The sequence below is a fragment of the Manis javanica genome, chromosome 7 (assembly GCF_040802235.1).
Source record: "Manis javanica isolate MJ-LG chromosome 7, MJ_LKY, whole genome shotgun sequence".
Lineage (NCBI taxonomy): Eukaryota > Metazoa > Chordata > Mammalia > Pholidota > Manidae > Manis > Manis javanica.
In genome coordinates this window covers 137,683,071-137,708,489 of record NC_133162.1, presented here as the reverse complement: position 1 = coordinate 137,708,489, position 25,419 = coordinate 137,683,071, and the positions used below count along the sequence as shown (strand labels likewise).

The 25,419-nt window shown below is 46.3% G+C and overlaps 1 protein-coding gene across 4 annotated transcripts in view; it reads left to right on the top strand.

The window, feature by feature from the left end:
• Positions 1–25,419, top strand: part of CNTNAP5 (contactin associated protein family member 5) — a 597,575-nt gene that overhangs the window by 308,412 nt on the left and 263,744 nt on the right. For 3 of the 4 annotated variants that reach the window (XM_073241653.1, XM_073241654.1, XM_036995938.2), the window contains exon 7: positions 7,019–7,162. The exons of the other annotated variant lie outside the window; for it this stretch is intronic. In XM_073241653.1, the coding sequence (XP_073097754.1) occupies positions 7,019–7,162 (144 nt within the window). The remainder of the gene's footprint in view (positions 1–7,018; positions 7,163–25,419) is intronic. 4 annotated transcript variants of the gene reach the window in all.

Here is a 25,419-nt window from a genome sequence, read left to right as displayed (position 1 = left end):
AAAGGAACAGTCCTGTGCTCCATAGAAGGTAGTCCGAAGCCGCTGTACCTCTGCGGCTGTAGAAGGTAATCGGAGTCGTCAGCTTCCAAATCGACTTTAAACATAGAAACAGTGCACTCTGCACAGCCAAGGGCGTAAAAAAGACAGTGATAGGAACCTAAGATACAAAACAGAATAAAGCATTACTGACCATATCTATAATGTAGCAATGAGCTTCCAGATTGTCCACATTCTCTCAGGTGGTATTGAATTATATCTCCTTAATAAACAAATATCAGACATACATAGTATATAAAACACAAGCTTATTGCAGAAACAAACCAAAATTTAAATTCTTATATGTAAAAAAAAAAACAACATCTGAATTGGGGACAAAGATACACCAATTAAATTTATATAAAAAGAAAGCAAGACTAGAAAAAATAGTACCACTTGAAGTTAAAAATTAAGTTCAAAAGGTAAAGACCATTATAAAATAATAATAAAAATAATGATCACATGGTTCCTAATTAAAAACACCTATTCTAAACAGATGTGTATGTCAAATAAAAAATATCAAATACAAGATTAGCAACCACCCATTTCTACTAGTGAGATACAGGTAATCATGCTCTGCCGTGAGCTGCCTGGGTGGCAGTTCCAAGATGCCGAAGCCCAGGAGCCAGGCCACAGGAAACGGCTAATGGTTTTCCAGTGGTGCCAACAGGTGTCTGCACTACAGAAGGAGCCAAGCTGGGAACTTGGGAGGGAGTCCATCAGACCCAAGCGGGACTGAGCAGGAAACAGCTTGAGAACAATCCATATTCAATTTCTGCAAATCAGCTATAATAATCTGCCCCCCAACCCCAGGTCATGCAGAGCTGCAGTGACCCTGGTATGAATGGCCTGATGGACAGAAATACAGGGTAGAGAAAGGCTGTCATTCTGTATTCTCAGAACTTCAATGAATCAGATAAGAAGATGAAAGCAAATGACCTGAGGGATATAATTATCAATGTGTAATTAATAGGCATATACCAAGGAGAGCCTGCAAGTCTTTGTGAAACATTTAGAAAAATCAATACTTTATAAGTAGGAAAGAAAAACATCAGTATATGGAACCAATTTTACTTTTGCATCTAACTTTTCTGGTAATGAACTGTCTATAACTCAGTAGTACAACTATAACTCAAATTCTTAACTACTAGAAAGATTTAAACATATGAAACAGGTCAGAGATTGACACTTAGCCTCAAATGTGCGGAAACACGGTTTTGCTTCTCACCAGCTGAATCTGATGTGCTTCTCAGTCCCTGCTTCCCCTGAAGGTAGAAAACGCCAGCCTTGGAGATGGAGATGAATGGGCCTAGTTCCTGCCTGTTTAAGACGCAGTGTGTCGCGTTGGGCTGTATGGACATTTCCTCTCCCCTTCCTCCTTTCCTTGTCTCTGGGCAGATCGCCGGCCGGGGCTTGCATGCTGTCCCGCGTCGGGGACGACTGGCATAAGCGGTCAGTGTCCGCAGCCGCTGGCTGGGACATGCTGTGCCTCAGGCTGTGCGCTCGAGTCACTTGGACTCCCTCGGACCTCCAGACCCAGCTACAGGCTCTTTACACGTTTACTGAAAGCGTCAGTCCACGCACGCCCTCGACCTTCTCTCTTAGGCTGGGGTCCTTCTGCAGCCTGCCTCTCACGGCTAGGGTGACCAGGTTACTACGGAGCAGCCCGTAGACGCTCCTATACTGCCCTTTCCCGTAGCCATAAATGATCTGTCTCCCTTTCTCCTGAGTTTTGCCCTGGGGCCACGCTGAGCTTGGGACACTTCTAACAGATGTGCAGCCACCACTGCTGTGGGAGCCAGGGGGGAAGTAACTGTTCTCCAAAGTCTGTCTGACACCCTCTCTCGTGTACACCCAGACCTCATCAGGTTTCAGTCACCCAGAGAAAATCAGGGTGCACGCCCCACACTACCACCTGACTCCACTCTCACCCTCCTCAAAGTCCTCCAGACACCCTCCACCCAGACCGGAAAGAGCTCCAGCTGTTCTCACAGTGACGGGAGGTACAGTTTGGGATACATACGCTTCTCCATATTATGTGGCTTCTAAAAAAGCTCTGTACCGTAAGGCTTCCAAACACTAATTTTTACTATTTAAAGTGTTTTTGTCTTTCTTTTTTTCAAATACTACCCTGTGACTTTTTTTTCCCTGAATCGTAACTAAGCAAAGTAGAACATTAAAACACTTCTTTACAAATTGAAGGTGGCTGATATAAAAGTAATAAAATTATCATTAGGTATTTAAGATTATAAAAATGAATCAGAACATATGTCCATACAAAAACTGACACATGGATGTTTATAACAGTTTTATTCTCAGTTTTCAAAATGTGGAAGCAACGAAGATGTCTTTCAGTAGGTGATGGACAGATAATCAGTGGTACATCCAGATAATGGAATATTATTCAGCACTGAAAATAAATGTAATATTATTCAGCACTATCAGGCCATGAAAGGACATAGCAAAATCTTAAATCCAATCTGAAAAGGCTACATACTGTGTGATTCTGGCATTGTGACCTTTTGCGAAAGGAAGATGCTGGTGACAGTAAAGACATTAGTGGCTGCCAGTGGGGTGTGGGAGTTGGGGAGCCTGGGGGTGCAGGGAGATGAAGAACTGGCAGAGCACAGAGGATTTTTTAGCACAATGGAACTATTCCATATGATACTATAGGAGTGGGCATATGGCGTAAAGCATTTGTTCAGACCCATAGAATGTACAGCACAAAGGGTGAGCTGTAAACTGTGGACCTGGCATGATTATAGTGTGTCAGTGTGGGTCCATCACTTGTCATAATTGTCCTTCCCACGTTATGGGTGTTGATAATGGAGGAAACCATAGTGTGAGAGCAGAGGGTGTATGGAAAACCTTTGTAAGTTCCTCTCAATTTTACTATGAACCTAAAACTACTCTTAAAAAAATTAAGCCTTTAACAAATAATAAGTAAAAGAAACAAATACTCAATTGTATTTTTGATCACAAATTTATTAAAATGATTTACAAAAGAGAAATTGATCTTTTTTAAAGTAAATGACTCATATTGAATGTATTTGAATACTGCAATAAACCAATTAGAAAGATTTTTTCAGTTATCAAAGAAATACTTTTATAATATGTGTGGAATTAACAATTAATTTGTGTTTTTAAGTTTTCCACAGTATTTAACAGGATTTATGAGCCATTCTTAATCAAATATAAAAGTTCCATAGAGTTTTATTAAAACTTATTCTCAGAGACATATCTAGACTTGATCTAAACACTCAACAAAAGAAAAAAAAACTAGTTTAAATTCATTTACTGGTTTAAATCCAAGCACATATATTTCAGGGCAAATGGAACACAGATGTGGTTCAATCAAGGAGAAAGTATGATTAATTTATGACCTATTAACATAACTCAGGCTATCAGTAGATTAACATAAAAATACCTTATCTTCTGTCATACAGAATGTTTTTGAAAAACAATGGATAAAGCTGAGCATTCATTTCTCATTTCAAACAAATAAGCAAATAAATGCTTTATGTACAAAATAGGACTAGAAAGATATCTCTTTAATGTGACGTGAAATCAAATCTCTGTTACACGTACTTGGGAAATATATAAAAATTACTGTCCTGTTGTCTTTTTGTGTTAAGCTCTATGCCATGATTACTTAGTATTGCTTTAGGAGTTTGGTCTGATTTCAGGATGTTTTGTCCAAGACAATTAAACAAGTAAAAAATGTGAAATACATCAATATGAAGAAGGGTAAAGTATTTCAACTATGTTATATGATTATTTCCTTCAAAAGTTCAATGAAATTAGCTAAAAAGTATATTGTATAACAGAAGTATCTGGCTAGAGAAAACATAGGAAGGATATATAAATTACATGATAAAATTTCTAATTAATGAAAACAATTCATTTATAATGGAATGTTTTGAAATGCAGTTTACATATAACATTATATAAGTTCAGGAATAAGACAATGAGTTGCAATACCTATATATTGTGAAATGATCCCCACAGTGAGTATAGTCAGCACCCATCAGCACACGTAGTTACAAATCCTTTTTACTTGTGATGGGGATTTTTAAGATCTACTCTCTTAGCAATTTTCAGATAAAATACAGAATTAACTCTAGTCACCGTACTGTACATTACCCCCCAGGACTGACTTATTTTGTAACTGGAAATGTGTACCTTTTGACCCTCTTTCCCCATTTCGCCCACTCCCCTCAGCCCCTGCCTCTGTCAACCACAGATCTGTTCTCTGTGTCTATGGTTCATATTTTTTTAGATTCCATACAATGGAAATGCTTTAAAGCATGATGTTCACAGGAATTAATTTAATGATGACTATGTGGATTAGGGAAATAAATAATAACCTTAGATGAAGGGCCTTAGCAAAAATAATTTGAAAATAGACCCTGGGCTCTGGCTTAGGAAGATGAAGTGTTTCAAAAGTATTCATTTTTTCCAAGTATATGTGTTAATGGAAATAAATTCTGAATCAAAATCCCCACACGGCTATGTTAAGTAAAATTATTCTGAAATTACACTTTAAAGTGAGATAGGCAAAAATATAAAATAATTCTCTTAACAGAGTAAGAGGTGGCAAATGAGAGTGGGCAGCAGGATCGGTGATCCTCACTGCATGTCACATGCATGCCGCAGTGCCTGAGGAAACAAACGCCTTTCTTACACACTGTAGAATGTGGGGAAGAAGGGCATGTAGAGAAATAAGCTAGTGAGAGCAGCTCTTCCTCCGATGTGAAGAGATTCGGATGGAGGAACACCTCTTCTTGGAAGCACCCCCAAACACTGATATGCCGAGTGCGTGCTGAAGAGAACATTCCGCAGCAGTGAGGAAAAACTGGGTCACTCATAAAACTCTGCTGTGATAAACATGATTAGAGAAACTACCTGTTTCTCTTGTGTAATACGAAGAATATTCATAACAAATTAGGTTTGTATTTTATTTTGTTGTTAATCATTTTTCTTTCTGTGGCCCTTGCTTTTTTTTTTATTAAGGTATTGATATACACTCTTAAGAAGGTTTCACAAGAAAAACAATGTGGTTATTACATTCACTCTTATTATCAAGTCCCCCACATACCCCATTGCAGTCACTGTCCATCAGTGTAGAAAGATGCCAGGGTCCCTATTTGTCTTCTCTGAGCTACACTGTCTTCCCCATGACCCCACACATACCATGTGCACCAATTATGATACCCCACAATCCCCTTCTCCCTCCCTCCCCACCTACCCTCCCCCACCCCTCCCCTTTGGTAACCACTAGTTCCTTCTTGGAGTCTTTGAGTCTGCTGTTGTTTTGTTCCTTCAATTTTGCTTTGTTCTTATGCTCCACATATGAGTGAAATCATTTGGTACTTGTCTTTCTCTGCCTGGCTTAGTTCAGTGAGCATAATACCCTCCAGCTCCATCCATGTTGTTGCAAATGGTAGGATTTGTTTTCTTCTTTTTATGGCTGATAATATTCCATTGTGTATATGTACCATATCTTCTTTAACCATTCATCTACTGATGGACACTTAGGTTGCGTCTATACCTTGGCTATTGTAAATAGTGCTGCAATAAACATAGGGATGCATATGACTTTTTGAATCTGAGAAGGGGTTTTCTTTGGGTAAATTCCTAGGAGTGGAATTCCTGGGTCAAATGGTATATCTATTTTTAGTTTTATGAGGAACCTCCATATTGCTTTCCACAATGGTTGAACTAATTTACATTCCCACCAGCAGTGCAGGAGGGTTCCCCTTTCTCTGCATCCTCGCCAGCATTTGTTGTTCCTAGTCTTTTCTATGCTGGCCATCCTAACTGGTGTGAGGTGATACCTCATTGTGGTTTTAACTTGCATTTCCCTGATAATTAGTGATGTGGAGCATCTTTTCATGTGTCTGTTGGCCATCTGAATTTCTTCTTTGGAGAAGTTCTGTTCATATCCTCTGCCCATTTTTTAATAGAGTTATTTGCTTTTAGAGTGTTGAGGCATGTGAGTTCTTTATATATTTTAGATGTCAACTCCTTATTGGATATGTCATTTACAAATATATTCTTCCATACTGTAGCATGCCTTTTTGTTCTACTGATGGTGTCCTTTGCTGTACAGAAGCTTTTTAGCATGATGTAGTCCCATTTGTTCATTTTTTATTTTGTTTCCCTTGCTTGAGGAGATGCATTCAGGATAGGTTTGTATTTTAAATACTGTTTCCATTACAAAGGTAATGTATAGTAATCTTTACTGGAAAGAAAAGTGAAGAACACTAGCTCCCATGTCCTTCTCAGGAGCAGCCACCGTTAGTGCAGCACATGGCCTCCAAGTCTGTAGTATATGTGCAATATTTTGTTGACACCAATTATAATTCTTGCACATTTCAGTCCACATTAAACTCATTTCCCATCACATCATACATGTTTAATAAGCTCCGTATTTACAACCAAATATGATCCATCATATTAATTCTTGATCATTTCCTTTTAAAAATTATATGCAGTAGTTGGATTACTTCCTATCTTTCATCTTCACAGAACATTTGGGAACAATGGTATATATAAGGCTTTTTTTGGGATAATGTTGGCCTTTAGCCAAGTCTCTCTGTAGCAGAATATTGTTTTTGCCTTTTGGCTTTGGTTTGGTCACACTCTCTCAGATGTTTGCATAAGGGATCTACAGAAAGACGTTGATTTTCTTTTATTTTTCCCTCCTCCTGTAAATTATTGTTGTATTTAGTATTAAAATAGGGTCAGAAAGGAAGTGAAAAGATTTTGTAAAGTAAGCTCTTAAAAAGAGAGCAATTATAGTTATTTTTATGTGGGCTAATCAGTATCCCTCTAAGTGTGTAATCAACTGGCATCTCCAATTATTCAAGCCACTTGACTCGCGCGAACCGTTGAGTCGACTGGGATCGATTTGCTTGGCTTCCTTTTCTGTTCCTTGAGGGCATAACTAAGAGCTGATCTTTCTTTCTCCCTCCTAAAGCTTAGTTTTGGAGGAATTCCAGTACCAGGCAAGCCTGGGACCTTTTTGAAGAAAAACTTCCATGGATGTATTGAGAACCTTTACTACAACGGAGCGAACATCATCGACCTGGCTAAGCGGCGGAAGCACCAGATCCACACCGTGGTGAGTCGCCCTCCGCGCCAGATCCGTGGTGTCCGACGCTTTGGAGTGAGCCTTGCTTTCCCATCCCGCCCCCTGTACCTCTTCAGAATGCGTTTATATCACGCTCTTCGAGGTCCCATCAGCCTCCTCGTGGAACTGGAGCATGAGAGCAAAGGCACGGAGTCAGTGTGACTTGCATTATTGGGAAAAGGAAGTGCATTAGAGTCGCTTAGAGAATTACATTTTCTGGGACGTGGGCTGGGTGCCAGCTCTGGGTAAGGTTACAGTCTAACTGAGCTAACATCAGTCTCTTCATTATTTCTGGTAAATGAAAGAATACAACTGCAGAATTTGTTAAATTCTCTATCGTGGGAATTATATATTTGTCTACTTATTGCTGACATTAAAAATAGGGCATTTTGAACGAGACAGGTTAAACTTTTGGTGTTCCTGAGGTTCCCTTTACAGCATTGATCATGCTGACAAGTACGTCATTTTCTAATGAACTGATATTTGTCTTCTCCAGGAGACCACAAGGGCCCGGACTGTCCCTTTCTTTTTCACTCTTGAATTCGTCATACCGAGCAGGGCGCCTTGTGCATAGGAGGTGCTGATAGCTGTGTTGATGTTTCCAAGTGAAGTTGTGGATTTGTTTATTTCTCCTCCTAGCTTTGTCAGCTTTGCTTCATGTATTTTACAGCCCTGCTTTGGCTACAATCACAGGATTGCAGTCAGCCTGGTGGACTGGCCCTTCTATCATTCATTATATAATGTTCTTCTTTGTCTGTGATAATTTTATTTGTTCTGAAGGCTACTTTACCTGATATTAATATAATCACTCCTGCTTTCTTTTGATTAATGTTTGCTTGATAGATCTGTTTCTCCATTATGTTACTTTTATGCTGCCAACATCATTATACTAAAAGTGAGATTCTTGTAGACAGTAGTGTACTCATGTTTCCTGATGCACTCTGTCAGTCCTGTGTTTTTAATTAGTATATTTAAACCATTTACATTTAGTGTATCTATTGATATATTAGACCTCAAAATGCCTGTTTTCTTTTTCTGCTTCTTCTGTTTTTCATTTCTGACTTTTCTCTACCTACTTGTGTGTTTCGTGCATGAATTTGTAGAATTCTGTTTTGAATTGTCTATTGTTTGAATGTATCTCTGTGTATAGCTTTTGTTAGCAGTTTCTTCATATTTTCTTTTCTCAAATGTGTAAGTGGTTCAGGAAGGATTTTTATTATAATGGCTGCTTAAAAATAACTTTTCAGACACTTCTGACATCTCAGTCATCTCACTGTTGGCATCTATCAGTTGTCTGTTTCATTAAATTTGTGATCTTTCATGACAAAGAATTAGATGCACATAGTTATCTTAGTTTATTAGTATTTTATTCAATTTGAGTGAAATGTGCAAAATCTTACCTCTCCTGTGTTCTTTTACCTTTCCCTGTTTGTTATATAGTTGCATTTATATAAGGATATTATATATCCTTATAAAGGAGAGGATATTATATATCCTCTCATATTTAGAATCATATCTGTGTTATTTTTGTTTCAATTGTCAAACGTAATCCAGAAAACTCAAGAGAAGGAGTTTATTTCCTATTTTCCTTGCTGTTGTTTTTTCTTCCTTCTTGATTTTCCCAGATTCCTTCTTTTATCATCTCATTTCTGTTTAAGGAACTTCCATCAACCATTTTTTAAGGTGTATGCTTGTGACAATTTTTCTTAGTTTTCCTTCATCTTATAACATCTTATCATTTCTCATTCTTGAAGAATCGGTTCAAGATTCTGGGTGGACTCAGCAATTGAAAAATGTTGGGCCTTCTCTTCTGGCTTCAGTGGTTTCTGGTGGCAACCCACTATTATTTGAGTTTTTCCCCCATAGATAAGATGTCATTTCTCTCAGTGCTTTTATACCTCTGTCTTTGGTTCTCAGAAGTTTGAGTATGATGTGCTGTGTGGATTCCTTTGGGTTTCATTTGTTTTCTTGAATCTGTGGTCTTATATCTTTCACCAAACTTGAGAACCATTCTGCCATTTCCTTGAATAATTTTTAACCCTTCCCCCTCCACCATCTCCCTCCTGAATTCCACAAGTATGAATGTAGGTCTGTCGTTATAATCCCTTGGGTCCTCATCTTCTATTTATTTCTCTCTGAGTGTCTGTTTCCTTCCCCATACTGGGCACCTGTTGTGTGAATATTGTTTTGTTTGGAACTGTCACGTAGCTGTCTTAGCATCGTCTCATTTTTAGAAGTTCTTTTTCTCTGAGACCTCAGCTGGGTTCTTTCCCTCTTCTCTCTTGCCCATCTTGCTGACCCTCTCCTCTGCGTCCGTCATCTCCTCTTCATTCCCTCCATTGAATTTTCCATTTCAGTTACTGTATTCTTCAGCTCTGAGTGGCTCTTTTTCATATTTCCTCCCTTTGTTGACATTCTCACTGAGATCAGTTCTTTCCCCCAGGCTGTTACTTTGAAATCGATAAGACTGGTGATGTTCATTTCTTTTGTCCCTCCTTCTGGTTTCTCATCCCTTTGTTGGGAGCGTACTCCGCCGCCTCCTCGTTTGGTCTGGCTTTCCGTGGTTCTTCCTGTGTATCAGGTGCATCTGCACTGCCTGCTGGCCTAGACAGTGGTGGCCTTACGAAGCAGGCGTCCTGCAGTGCCCAGAAGCTCAGGACTCTTTGCTCCCCTGTGCCTGGTTCTCTGCAGCTGAGCCCCAGTTGCTGTGGGTGGGCTGTGGGCGGGCCCCCTGTCCGTCTGTCTGTGACCACTGACTGACTGTCCTCAGAGGCCGACAGCTCTCCTCCGCATGCCCTTTGTGAGCTGGGAGGTGCTCTGCTGGGATCATTGTGGGCAGGGCTGCCTGCAGGTCAGCAGGGGTTGCCCCCTGGGCCGGGGAGGTCAGCAGATGAGTGTGCGGGGGCCCTGCCGCAGGGCTGGGCCACCAGTGAGGGAGCTGGAGAGCATGGAGCTGGCTCCTCAAGCACCCCACCAGCAGGCCTGAGGGATGGCCAGGAGAGCTAGAAACCCCCCTCTGTGTGCCAGGCAGCAGAACCTGACACTGCTGGGCCAGGCGGGTGGGCGGTGGTGCCCAGGGAGGCCGAGGGGCTGAGCTGCCAGCAGGGAGATGGGGCATTTGGGGCCGGCTCCCAAGAGCACCCGGGCAGTTGAGCTGAGGGAGGGCCTGGGTAGCGTTGCTCACCTGCTCTTTCTCCTCCTTCGAGAGCTCTGTCCAACTCCTGCGCCTCTGGCATCCCTCCCGCTGCTGGTAAATGTTTTAAACCACTGCCACTGTGTTCGGTCTCAGTGGGATCAGTGGAGCATGCCTGTCCTCTGTGAGCAGCTGAAGTCTCGGCCCCCCTGGGTGCCCCAACTCCCCCTGGTGTCCAGCCCTGATAATGACCAAAACCTGATGCAGTGGGGACTCACGTTCCCAGAGCAGATCTCCAGGGACGGGTGTGCAGAGCTCCCGGGCCTCCGTGACCTCCCCGCGGTGTTCTGCGTCTTCCCTCCTGTGAGGGCTGGGCCGGGAGAGGCCTGCGCCCTGCTCAATGGTGGCTGTGCTGCTTCGCTCCTTTCTGTGTGGTGGCTTCTCTCCTCCAGCAGGTGTAGGTGGTCTGGTCTGCAGTCTTCAGGTCACTTTCAGGGTCAGCTCTATTTCCTTGATGTTTGTGTGGGAGATGGTTTCCACCTTGCCTTCCTACTCCACCATCTTTTCCACCCAAAGTCCAAACTATAGAATTTAAATGACCTCTATGTTTATTTTCCCCTTGATAAGTATACCCTAAAATTAATATTTTATTTCATTTGGGTTTTTGGGTGCCATATATTAACACATTTTTAAGTAGTGGCCATTGAATTACAGGGTATGAGGCAGAATTGTTTGAGGTACATCATACTTGGGATAAAGATTGTCAGTGTTTTAAAGGATTTGTCTCAAATTCTGATGCCTTAATTTTGAAGAGTAAGGATGGTGCTCACAAGGGATCCGTGTCCTGACCCTGGTTCTAGGTGGCCAGTGCATTCCTTACACACCCCTGCTCGTGCACAGGCTCCTGGCAACTCTCTCACAAGCGTGTGCATAGGTTGTCCATCTCCCGATTGACCTGGGCAGAGGCTTCCTGGTGGCATTTTGGGTCAGGAGACCTGAGCCACGTAAAGCATGCCCATGCCCCTCGCTTCCAAGCATTATTCCCAATAAATATTGCTTCACCTACCAGATCCATTAAGTTCAGTGTGCCTGCTGGCAGTGGCATTGTATGTTACTAGGAGTTAAGCTGAGACTGATGCCACGCACATCAACAACCTGAAACGCAGGATGCTACCTGCCGTGGTGCTGGAAGCTGGCAGCGCAAGTCAGAACCCAGGGAGCTGTGGGAACATCCCTGACTCCCACTCTTCATGAACTGGGGCTCAGCAATATGATAGCCTGAGCCTCAGATATAAATAACCAGGATCCCTATGGCAACATTTGTAAAAATAAATCTCCATCTAGATCATGTGTTAGAAAATATCTGTAATGATGAGGTGTATTAACAAAGTCACTGAATATGCACAGAAAAACTGGAGAAATAAGGGAGAACAAATACAAAAAACATGAATTCTGAATATTTGCAGTCTTCAACACCTCCTTTCCTGAGAGAATCATTGACCAAAACTATAGTGTTTTGTTGATTCCGAACTCCTGTGGCTCTTACCAAGGTGCCTAGACTTTTCATGCACGCTTTATTCCTCAGTGTAATTGGCAGTATTGTTATGATGAAGCACAAAGATCTCTGTAGCACTAATGTGCTAGGAAAATAATCCCAGGAAAACTGTTTTACTTTGCAAATAGACAACCTTTAGTTTTAACCTTCACAGTTTAAAGAAAAAAAATACATTCATTCTTCTTCTAAATTGCTTGCATCCCCTTGCTTAAGTGAAAATTCAGATTGCTGCACACACACACACACAGACACGTACCTCCTCAAGGGATTACACGTGAGGAGAAATGGTTTGCACTGTTAGTTACAGGTACAAATTCTTTTATTCCCTGACCCAGGCTTAAAGTTGTCACCAGAGACACGGTGTCAGCTACAAAATCAGTTGTGCCCCCAGCTCGCTGAGGCCCAACTGTGCTTCGGGCAGGCTTCAGACAGAAGCGGCCCCTCTGTCTGCTCCAGTGTCCCCAAACTCTCATATTTGGGACTTGGCAAGTTCAGGGTTTAGTGGGAGTTCCGAGGAATCCACAACTCCAACACTGCATGGATGGGATACGCATGGGTTACAATGCACACGCGAGGCTGAGGGAGCAGCAGCCATGACCTGAATCCTCCCTGGCGGGCAGCACAGGGCATCCCCATGGCAATGCCATCCCTTCTGGGAGGACTACTCACCCCCCAGGAGACTTCATAGCTGTTCCATGGGGATAATTCAGCTTAGTTTTGTAGCTCTATTTGACTACAGGATGGTCCTCCACCTCCTGAAATGCAGTAAAACTCACAGCCTAAGGTAAGCGTAACAAACAGCTCAGCTCCTTCCTGAGATCCCCCATCCCTGTGCCACAGCACGCACCCCAAACAATCAGAAGGCAAATGGCCCACCAAAGTGTGTGCACAGTACCTGTAATGTGGAGGATAGCATACATAATATAAGGAATATATTGCCCTGCCAGCTTCCTAAAACATGATTAATTTCAAACCATGCATGTCACAAGAAAGGATGCTTCCTTTGGGCTCACCTTAGAGCTCCATTCCTGCTTCCAGAGAAGGAGAGGAACGTGACTGGACGCTCGCTGAGGTCTCACCCGCATCCTCATAGGTCTTACGGTGATTTTCCTCTCATGTTAAAGAAGAGCAGGCTAGAAATGCTCATGTTACTTTGTCTCCAGTAGAAGAGTAGGAAAAAGCAAATGGCTAATAGCACGACTATGGTTATAGAATTGGCTTTGAGGCTAATTGACCATGTCCAGTCGCTTTGTGCCTTTGTATCCAAAAATTGAAGTCAAAGAGCTGGTGGGGCTAGCGAAAGCTGAGCACATGCAATGATACTCCTGCCCCGAGGCTGAAATGGCTAAATGACTACGAAATGTGTTCGCACCCAGCCTCAGTCTCCTCCACTCAGCTCCTGGTCCCACCAGCAGTAACAGTGGCCGGCAGACCGCTTAGGTGCCCAATGCTGAGTCCAGGCTCACCCAGCTGTGGAGCCATGGGCTAACCTCAGTGTCCTCATGTGTCAAAATGGGACATCGTACCTATCTCGAAGTGTTACTGTGAAAAATAAACATGTATTTAGCGCAATGCAGGGTCCACAGTTAAGTACACAAAAGTTGGAGCTAGTACTAAGTAAAATTTCTTCCAATTCATTCAACTGAGGTTGTCATGTAAACTGGCATTTATTTGCCATCTCAGGCAGATAGTGAATGACCCACATGGAGTTTTTGTGTTCTGTATTCCTAACAAATCATGTAAGTTAAATGGAGATAGTTCCTGTTATATTTCCTGAATCTGAAGTTTAGTTTTCTCACAAAATGAATAAATCATGAAGTAGGTTTTGAGTAAATACATTAAAAACTTATTGATCATATTCATTTGAAGAAATTTAATGACCAGTTGTAATCCATAACTAATGAGGTGAGAGACTCCTTTAAAATAAGACATTTTGAAAAGATGTTGCCCAGCATGCTTAGGTGTGAGAGCGGGGCTACCAAGTAACAGCTGTGGGCTTCTGGAAGTTCATCATCTCTTGTTTGCTTCTCTGTTGCCATGAAAACCATCAGAGTGTGGTTGTTCCTTGGAGTCTGTAGCCAAGAAAACTCACTCAGAGATAAATGTTGGTGTTCATATGAGATCATGCCACATTCACATATGCACACACACAGACACACACACACACACGGGGAGGGGGGCAGCGGCCCTCTCCTACCTTTCTGGGACCCAGAAGCTCAGAGAAAACTCCGTGGTGTCTAGAGAAGCCTATAATCCCTCCAGCTTGCCCCAGGATCACGTCTCATCTCTGTAAGTGTGCTCTCTGCTAAATGATGCTTTCCACTGATGGAAGGAATCACTCGAAAAAGCAACTAACATCATGTCCTCTCTCTCCACATTCCTGCTGTCCTCTGCTGTCATTGCCCAGTCTGACGTTCACATCACCTGTCTCCATGTCCCATGTTTCACATACCCTGGAAAAATGATTTCCGAACTGTTGTGTCCAGAGAAGTCGCTTCCTTTCTTTCTTTGGGAAAATCTAAATGAAGGAGTTTCAAGGTCGTATGAGGAATAACGTGACTTAAAATTAAAAAAAACACCACCAGTGGAATGCTCATCCTCTCTGAAAATTGTTTCCCCTAAATCAGCATGAAGACTTTCTTTTCTAAGTTGACCAATTTCATTAGCTCATCTGATGAAATCATTACGTGACATTATTAAAGAAAACTTACTTAGAATGTTTAAAAATATATGCTTCTATATATTCTGGATGAACAGAACAGAGTACCAAACCAGACAGAGAGGAAAACACTGTTTTCATTTATATGTATTTATTTTTCATATTTTAAATGTATACTGTATATAGCATAAACCATATTTTGCTGATTTTATGTTTTTTATGACAATATTTTTCTTAAAATAGCTTCTCTCTTTAAATTTTTATTGACAAAATTAATCTCTTTATGTATAAACATCATTAAACATTAGATCAATTCACCATCATTCATTTAAAATGCTACCCTGCTTGAATTGGAGTCGTTTGAATTTTTACTGCCAAAAATATTGAGATTACAAGTCTCATGCAAAGTCTTTCTCTGACTTTCAGAATAGATAACCAAAAATGAGGATTGTTGAGTCAATGATTATAGATTTTTGACCCGGTGGTTCAAGTCGGCACCAGTGTCCTGCCTGCACAGTGACCCTGCCCTTCCCCCAGGCTCGGCTCACCCTGGCTGGTCACGTGATGGCCGGGCACCTCCTCCGGGTTTAAGGAGGTGGCTGAGTCCTGCATGGGGTTCGGGTGCTCCCCGAAATTCAGCCCCCTCGGGCCAGCGGCCCTTGCATTCTTACGTGGCAGATGGAAACGTCGGATCTTGGATCCTTCGTGATCAGCTCTCCGAAATACCCAGGCGCATTCCCCACGCTCTCTCACGTGCGCCGCTGCTCCCACCGCGTGGGCTCAGGTTCCCGGAATTCACGGCAGGCGCCGGCGCCCTACGCCTTTTCTGTCCGCGTGTGTCCCGCGCCAGCCGAGCTGCCTTCCTCCTTCGTGCTTTCCTGGCCAAGCCCCGAACTAGCCCCCTCCTCCCGGCCCCCAGGGGCTGACGTCCTGAGTGCGGGCGGTGCCCAGACGGTAGCCGATGCCAGGGTGGAGCGGGCTCCCCAGACCCCACGCTGGGCCGCCCTCGGGCCGTGACTTGCTGCCTTGCAGGAGGCATCGTTCCAGTTCGGGGGGCCTGGAGCCCGGCAGGCTGGCCTACGTTCCAAGGGAGCCTCGTTGGACCTTTATCAGTATCTGCAGAAAATAATCGGCTCCTTTCAAGAAGCCGCTGGGCCCCGCTGGCAGCACCACCCTGGGGCTCAGTGACCCTCTGCTGTGTAGGTACATGGGGTCCCACCTTCCGCCCCGAGGCTGTGCTTTCTTTGCTGTGACAAGGTCTTTAACCCTTCTGGGTGTCAGTGACAGCTGATGACACCTCCCCGTGTAGGTACAGTGACTCCTGGGCCACCAGCGGCATGGAGTCACTAATAGCTAATAACACTGTCATATTAGTGTCATTGCCCCACTGTGCTCATCATTTTTGTTCTGTGTTCCCCATCGATCTTGTGGTTCTGCGACAGTGTCTGTCCTGTTCTTTAAGTGGCCCTCCACAAGCACAGTGCCCCATATCTCAGATCGGGGATTATTACTGTTTTAGGGAGCACATGCCCCTTTAAATATAATGAATGCCATGAACACATTTTACTTTATGTGACTTTTGGGGGCACATAGATGCCCCTGAAGTCCACCCATGGACAGCAGGTCAAGGGCGCCAGATGATTGGATGAGCAGAATAGTAAATAAACCGCTGTATTATCAGTTCCTAATCATCTTGTGTAAATGGTCGACGCTGAATCGGAAGGGTCCTGATAAGTGGGACTTGACACTGAATCCTTCCATGCAGGACAGCTGGGCTGGCTCCTTAGAAACTCTGACCTTTTGTCACAAGATTACAGGACAGCAGTTTCTACCAGGGCCCAGGGTGTTTGAAAAGGAAAGACTTAATATGAAAAACAGTTGGCTAGTAAAAGGTGTTAGCTATGAAAATGAGTGAAAGAAGACTGTCAGGCATCTAGAAATAGCAAGTGTGAAAAATAAGGTACCTCCTCTTGGCTGAAGGAGCAGTGGAGGCACAGAGGCTAGGGCGCTGCTCTGCCCACATCCCAGCTGCTACATCACCTCTCCAGAGAGAGCGCAGTACCTGGAGGGACGCACAGCCTGCAGATGGGGGAACCAACCTTTCTGGACAGCAGGTCTGAGCTGCCCGTGCAGCCTGCCACCGGTGGGAAGCTGAGAGCTGACGCGCAGCTGGAGCTCAGCTGTGCAGAGCGGCTGTGCTCCCAGGTCGACTAGGAGGACGAAGAGGAGGACCCAGAGAACGTCCTCCAAAGGCCATCGCCCTGCAGTGGCCCTCTGGTGCCCTTTCCTGACAGAGTCCACATTTGGGCAGATGACGGAAGAAGCATTTACAAGGTGCCACTTTCAGTTCTGACACTAAGCAGGACACGGAAGGGTGGCTCTGGAGCCGCCCCTGGAAATGGATGCCTGGCACAGTCTCTGGCCTCTTCCTTCCTCCTAAATCCACGTTAAAACTCGCAGGCTCTGGACATCGGAGGGGCAGTCGGGCAGACAGAGGGAGGCACAGGGTGTCATGGTTTCACACCACCTGAGAGCAGCTTTGGATGCTGACAGCCTCGCGCACAACTGCAGGAAGCACAAAGCGGCGTGTGCAGACCCAGGCTCTTATCAATAGCGAAGGACGAATCAACCTCGTCGCTGCTCACTTGCTCAATAGGAAATAGTTCTACTTTGTAGCCCTTGCAATTGGTTACATTAACAAGGAATTTTCTTACTCACAAAGTTTGAGTCATGCTGTAGGTGGGATGGTGTCAGAGCCTCCAGTTTGCCTTCTAGGTGAGGAAGCGCTGCAGTCCTCACAGACCTTCTCCTGTTTCCCCCAAAGCTTTCCGCATGCAACTTACTCTCTGCTGCAGTTCTTTTCTGTCCTTGGTGTTTCTTTCTGCATTTGCTCTAATACCTAGTTTTGGCTCATTCCTCTGTTCAGAGGGCAGCCCTGGGGGGGTCATCCCTTCTCCCTGGGGAGGTCGGCCACCCCTTACTTCCCTCCCGGAAGCTGTAACAGGCTCCATGACCTTCCTGCTCCAGCCGAAGAGCAAAACCTCTGAAAGACATTCATACTCATCCCTGCCTAGTCCGTCAATACAAGCCAGCAGCTGAATAAACATCTTCTATTTTAAAAATAATAATGAGAGCTTAAAAATGGAAAATAAAAGTTTGATTAGGCCTTTATGAAATTAACTCTGAGTTCAAGAACAAGGACATGTTAGCCTCCATAAGCCACGCAAATGTGTCTGACAGATGCCTCATGTCTGCACAGGCGAGGGGGTGAGGGCATGCCCTGACCCGCACTGCTCACCTCCGTCGTCGGCGACACATGTGGGGGAGCTCGTCCGTACAACGTGTTGTCGTGACCATGCAGGAACCACAGCGGGACTTGGGGTCTGAGGAGGGGAGTCCCTGCCAGCTTCTGAAGACAAAGGGAAGGTCAGGCAGCCCCAGGAGATGCCCCTTGGCCAGGCTGTGGTGAATGTTCTTCATTCCACATGTCTTGGTAAAGAGAACGATAGAAAGCCCATTCTGTATTCTGCTAATCAACTGGAAAGCATGTAAATTGTCTCAGACTTTTCAGTGTGATGCCTGGAAAAACCATACCTAGAGATCCTCACATGCAATTTTGAGATCCTTCACACCGTCTAACTCTGCCTCCTGGAGATGGAGAATTGGAAGATGGAATTTGTGATGCCTCCCCTGCCCCCAACTAAAGACCTCTGTTTCCCTGACTCAGCAGACCTGGCTGGGCCTGGTTAGAAAGCGTCCCATGTGAGGCAGGCGATGTGGCCTCTCCACCCAACTGGATCACTAGGTAGCTGGTCAACTTCGCAGTTAACTTATTTTTCTGGTGCTGTGATTTAGAAACATTCTCCAGATTCTCTCTCAAATGCTTGTCAACTCCATGGTTTCATTAATGAGAATCGTTTGAAGTCCCTCTCTCCCTGAAAGTCACAAGGGCCCCCATAGCAGGACTCCGCAGCCTGCACGGCTTGGCTTAAACCACGGAAGCTTGTTGCCCCCACGTCTGTGGCTCCATGGAACTCTGTGGTCCGGGTGCTGCCGGGTCTGCTCCCTCCCGAGGCCTTTGTCCTTGGCTTGCCGATGGCGCCCCTCCAGCAGTTGGCCCTCTGTGCCTCACTGACCTTCTGCCCAGGGGGAAGGAGAAAGGCTGGGTCTTCAGGCTGCAGGCCTGGTGCAGGCTGTCTGCTTCCCATGTCAGTCTGCATGGGCCACCTGTCCTGCCAGGGCTGCACCAGGTGCCCCTGCCCGAGTGCTGTCCTAGGGCCCAGGGAGGCTCCTGCCAGAGCCTGTGATCGGGGTGACGGGGAGAGGTGGGTGTGCTGCTGCCAGAGGCCCAGGCTGAGGACAGGTGGGCCGGAGGTGCCCGCCACAGATGCAGACAAGTGAGTGAGTAGCTCCCAAGACCCTGGCCCACTGAGGCCCATGCAGGGCTCTCGGGAGTAGACCTGCCCCCAGAAGCCATGCAGAGGCAGTCTTGTCCTGGAATCGCAGCCGACTTGCTCGGTATGAGAAGTCAAGCCCTGCCTCCTGGGTCACTGTTTAACCTTGGGCACCTGGGCCTTAGGACTGGCCTCTCTGGATCGCATTATATTTCTGTTAGACAGCTTATCACCCCAAAAATAAGTATTCCAGTTTCAGCCTCAATTTTTAAAAAGTATCTTTATTAGGAAAACTTGACAGTGTTCATTTAGAGAGAATAGCAGTGATCAGAATTAGATATGTTTCTCCTCATTTCATAAATCATTACTGATGAATTTGGGAGGCTGACGTTTATAATATTCTCCTTATTGAGCCGTAAACGTGCTTCATTTTCCAGGCCAGCTGGAGGCACTTGCCCTTCACACACGCTTGCTACTTTTCCGGTCTCCACCCAAGAACCACAAACCTGTTTACATTTTTAGACCTAAGAACATGTGTCCCTCAGGGAAGTGAATTTAGTCTCAAGAAGCATCATATTCATGCATGTAAAGTGGGAAGGTGCTTTGTTTGTGGGCCAATTGGACAAGAAAGTCAATTCCTAAGAAGTAAACGTGTACACACACACACACACACACACACACACACACCACACACACACACACAATTCCTAAGAAGTAAACGTGTACACACACACACACACAGACACACACAGACACCACACACACAGACACACACACACAGACAGACACCACACACACACACACACACACACACACACCACACACACACACACACACACAGACACCACACACACACAGACACACACACACATACCACACACACACACACAGACACACACAGACACCACACACACAGACACACACACACAGACACACAGAGACACAGACACCACACACACAGACACACAGAGACACAGACACCACACACACACAGACACCACACACACACACACACCACACACACACCACACACACACACACACCACACACCACACACACACCACACACACACACACCACACACACACACACACACACACACAATTCCTAAGAAGTAAACGTGTACACACACACACACACATGCACACACCTTGCAGCCTTACTACCCTAAAGACTCGTCACCTCTGCTTACTCATGGGGAATAGGCGTGACTGACGACTGCAGGACAGGCAGTTCTGAAATTATCAGGGCCAGAAACCATTTGAAAAACAGCAAGTCGTTGCGTTTCGATCCCAGCTGCCCCAATCTCCACTTGGATGAACTGCTAGTCCTTCTTTCTCTCAATAATGCCCGTGGTGGAAATGACTGATCCTCAATATTGTCGTGCAAACTTTCAAATAAAATAATACTTGGAAAACTAGTTAACTGAAACTGCTATGATAAAAATTTTACTTCTTCATTATAAATAAATTGGAAACAGAAAAATTTAATTGTCTTAATAAAAATCACTGTAATTCCACAACCCAGAAAGAGCAGCTATTTAACAAATTAGCCTCCATTCTATACATATTTATATAGGTGCATTTTATCTGATTCCTATGTACGAATTTGTATTCTCATTCCTTTTAATACCGTATTATAAGCAATTTTTATGCTTATCATGAACCTTGTTACTGGTAGTGGCAAAATAGCATGTCATGGATACACCACAATTTACTTAAGCATTCTTTTAATTTTATACTCAGGTTTGCATTATTATAAATAATGGTACTTACTGTATGAATTTTGGTCCAATTTCAGATTGTTTCCTGAAAATAGATTTCTAGTACTGAAAGTAGTGTCAGAAAGGATTATTAATATTCTTAAGCTGCTTCATTCATATTTCCAAATAGCTTTGCATAATATTTGGGAACAGAAATTACGGTGTTCGGGTAGTTTGGGCATCATCTTCTGCCTTTAAGCCAAGAGGCTACCAGCTTAATGACGGGTGCGATTCCCATTCCCCCTCCCCCCAGTCTGAAGGACCTCCTCTGGGTTTTGGGTCCAGGTGAAAGGCACCACTCTTTGCAAGAGCCATGACATAGGTGGGAGGTGTACCTCTTTGCAGTACAGAGAATAAGCCATAGATGGAGCCAGAAACAGAGGCACAGAGGACGGCGCCAAACTCAGTGCCCGGCTGCGCCGCGGAAGTTGGGAGCCAGCAGGCCTGGGAGGGCAAACGTGGGATACATCAAGAGGGGGTCTCTGGGCCAAGGGCAGCATGTGGCTCTCAGATGGTTCCTGTTTTCTGGTGTCTACAGCTTGTGGAAGGCCGGAAGGGAGGGCCATGGTGGGGGTTGGGGGGCACCTGCCAGCCTGCCCATGCTCTTTCCCTTTTGTGGGGCATTCCCTCCACTATTGAAGATGCTTCTCTCCTGGGTGCCTCTCAATTGGAACCCGAGGAACATGCTCTCTGTCCTTGATGACCTCCTTTGGCAGAAACAAAACATTGCCTGCATAGACTAATGGCAAGCATCCCATTGCCCTTCATCCCCCAGATGCATCACACCTGCCCCCAGGGTGTCCTTTTCTTTCTCTTCCCTGTGCTGTGCAAGCTCAGGTGGGCAGGGCCTGGGCCTGCCTGTCTCCTGGGCTGTGTGCTTGACATGAGGATAGAGCACGGCCCATACAAATGCTTAAAAAGTATATGTTGAATAAACAAAATAATGAAGGTGTCTGTCTCCCCCAAACATGAAAAAGAGCCTTGACCTGGGTCGTGACCCCCGGATGTGGTAATCAGGGCGATGGCTTCAGCTCACAGGGCAGCCTTCCCCCTACACGCTGAGAGCATGCCAGGCAGGCCTGGTAGTTTTCAGACACATCAGATTAGAAATGGTTGTACTCATTTGGAAAATCAAGAACTGGCTTTGAACCTTTCCCCACAAATTAGATTGAGTCAGGATCACTTTCCTTGCTTACATACGCTCGACGGCCTCGCTGGGCGCTTCCTGACTGAAACTCGCCATGCATGGCTGGCTCCGTTCTCACTCACCAAAGCGTTGTGATGTCTGGGTGACGATTAAAAGCAAAACAAACACCCACAATGAAAATGCTTTGTAAATAACAGCTCAGCAGTCATACAACCCTTGGGAACGGCACATTTAGGAAACCCCAGAACCAGTGTAGGTAAGCAGAACTTCAGGCTGCCCTGCTGTGTCCCCTGAGGTCTTACAAATTGCTTCTCTGCTGTGGGAAGACGCACAAACCTGAGTTATCACCTCAACTGGGGACCCAAGGAGGACACAGCTGGGCTTGGTGGTGACAAGGCCAGAGGAGGCCCCGGGGGCACCGCCTGCCACCCCCACCCGGCTCACTCTTGCAGTCCGTGCCCTAGGCTCTGCCTCTGTCCCAGGCCGGAGCCAGGCTCCTCCGCCTTTAGTCAGCGTCGAGTCCCAGCCAACCCTGTCTGTGAACTCGGATCCTTTTGCAACACACAGAGAGGTTCACCCTTTGAATCCCTCCTCTCACCTTCTGGGCTCGCCCCTCTGGGGAACACGAACTGCGACTGCACGTGGTGTACCAGGAGGCTGCAGGCTGCCGGGAGTGCAGGCCCTGGGCAGTCCACCCCATGCCATGGGGCCAGTCAGGCCACCTGCCTGGGTCCAAGGCCATGGCACCCAGCCATGGCACATCCCGTTGGCCAGCAGGTCCTCAGGCCAGGGGCTGCCAGGCATCTTCTCCCTGTCCTGCTCTTCACGAGGGACCCAAGCCCAGACCAGGGGCTCATTGCTGAGCCGGTGAGCAGAGCCGGGTGGGTGGGGAGTCCTAGGAGAAGAGAGTCCGGGAGTGGGGGCACCCGGCCTCCTGGGAATGAGCTAGAAGCCACTGACTTGCGTGTCCATCACTTCCCTTATTTCAGATCATCATTTAAGGCAGAGCAGTTTACTAGTACTTTCTGCAGAATAGCCAAATGGCTCAAATGAGCATCCCAGGCAGTAGGTGACAGGAATAAACCTGGGCGAGAGGTGTCTTCAGTGACCCGGGAGGAGGGCGCTGGCCGAAGCAAGGTAAAGGGAAAGGGGGCCCCCGGCGTCACCGGCTCATGTGTGAGGGGGAGTGCGCACAAGTGAGGGACGCCATGAGCAGCCTTCGGCGATGTTCCCATGGCCACAGCCCCGGTCCTCGCAGCAGGCAGAGGTACGCAAGTGAGTCTTGACAGCGCGTGGACTCCTTAGCGGAGACACGGCACAGACAACCTAAGCAGAGATTCAGGTGCGCTCAGCATCGCCTTCAAAAGTGTCAGGCTTGCTGTGGACACCCGTGGCCTCCACCCAAACTAGCAGAGGATGCTGTTGAGTCATAAAGCTGTGAAGTAGGCCCAGATCATACCATTTGTTAGTGTCCTTCTTAGATATGCCAGGTCCTGGTTCTGACATAGCAAATCATGGCCCTTGCTGCCAGGAGCTGCCTGGTGGCCAACATACCCAGGTGCCAGCCAGAAAGCAGTGATGGATCCGTGCTTAGGAATGTCTGACACCAACACAGAGGCCGTTAGCTCACTGTTTGAAACACTGCAGTCACTTCCCTCTACCAGTCACACTTACACCATGACAGGGCCAGGGTTCCCTCTACTCCATCCATCATCAGAACTCCAGCTTCCGTCTTTACGAAAGACACGCCCTGTTTATGACATGTCATCTGATCCATTCTGTTGTCCATTGACAAAGACACACATGGTGCTGTGTCCTTGCTGTCAGGCTCTCCTCACTTGGAAGTCACCAGGGACCATGGTCATTGCCCCCTTCCTGTAGGGTCTCCTTTTGGGTGAGGCCCACTGCTGTGCAAGAAAGCTTTTAGTTAGATGGGTTTTATTGGATTTCAGTCAGCATTTGACAAACTTCTGATTTGGTGACAGAATGAGCTGGGTACATTGAGAAGGAGGCCATGTTCTCTTTCATTGTGTCTGATTGTCATGGTACAGTCCTCGACCTACACCCAGCTGAGCAGCTGACATGTAATTTCTCCTGTTTTATCATCTCCAGAAAAGTTTTAATCATGTGACAACCTAAGCAGAGATTCACAAATCTAAGGACAAACAGCAGGTGACCCCAAGCATCCAGAGCTGGTGGGATGCGGGGGCCTTGAGGATGGGGTGGTCTGGGAAGGCCTCAGGCTCAGGCCCAGAGGAGAAGGGTCCACCCAGCCTTGGAGGGAGTGGAGGGTGGGTGGAGGAGTCGCTCCTGGCGGGGGTGGAGGGAGAAGGCAGGAAGCGCTGAGGGGGCAGGTCGCCATGGTACCTGCAGGCCAATGGACGTGCGAGCTCAAGCACTCCGGCGCGTGGATGCCAGCCAAGGCAGGAGGCAGGCCACCAGCAATCGAGGGCCAGCTCTGCCCTTCCCTGCGTGAGGCCTCTGTGCAGGTGGAGGACAGTGGGGCTGCGGGGGCTGCGTTCGCCCTCCCGGCCCTTTGCCCTGCACAGCGCCTCTTGTCGACTTTACCTGCAGCGTACCTGTTAGCTGTCTCTCTCTCCCTTTGCCATCCACAGCCTTCGGCCGCTCTTGCCCGCATGGCCCTATTGCTGCCTGGCACCTGGCCCTCTGCTCCCCTTTTCCACACAATGCCCGCTGTGCTCCCGGGCACAGGGCCTGGGGATGCATCGGGGAGCACAGTATGACTTACAGCCTCGCCTGTGCATCAGTGCCCTGTCATCCATTTCCTTCCCGCTGTTCCCACAGGATCAGTTCCCGTGCCTCTGCAAGGTCTCAAAGCTCCCACCATACTGTCCCTTCCTGCCCGTCCCACCTCGCCTCACCTGCCCTCACGCTGGCCTTGGGACAGCAGTCAGAAACCTCCTGGGTCCTGGAATGCATGGCACCCCTTCCTGCGGGGATACACTGCGCAGATACACTGCTCCTCCCTCTCAGTGAGCTGCCCCTGCCCTCTGTGAAGTCTCTTTGCAGTGTCACCTCCCTCCACAGCAGGCGAGGCCTCCCTCGTGAACGACCTCATGAACGGCTCCTTCAGAGCCGTTGATGAAGTGGGGTCCTTGCTGCCCTCTGAAGGGAAGGCCTCCCTGGGGAGGGTGAGTCAGGGAGAAGGGTGCTTCCCTCACTGGTGCAAACCTGGTTCTTTAGTTTCAAGATCCTGAGCGTCCTTAGGAGGCCATGAAGCCTCACCAGTCAGAACAAGGACAGTGTCAGCTTTTGTTTATGGTACAAAACAAAGTGTTTTTGCATAGATGTGGTGAGTCTCTCCAAGAGATCTTTGAATACATCTTGAGGGTTTCAAAGTTCTGAGTTCCATCCATAGAAATCAAACTCTTGCTTGAGAAGGTGGGAAGGGCATTTCTGTGTTTTGAGGACTGCAAAGAAAAGGCCATTGTGGATCCCAGAGAAGGAAAGTGGACATTGTTTGGGGGCCTCCAAGAAGCAAATGGCCTCCCTAACCTGGGGCCAGCCCATCCGGACACCTCGCCTTTGGAGAATGGTGGACCTGTGTGAACACGGAAGCCCCGGGTCTGGAGAGCCGC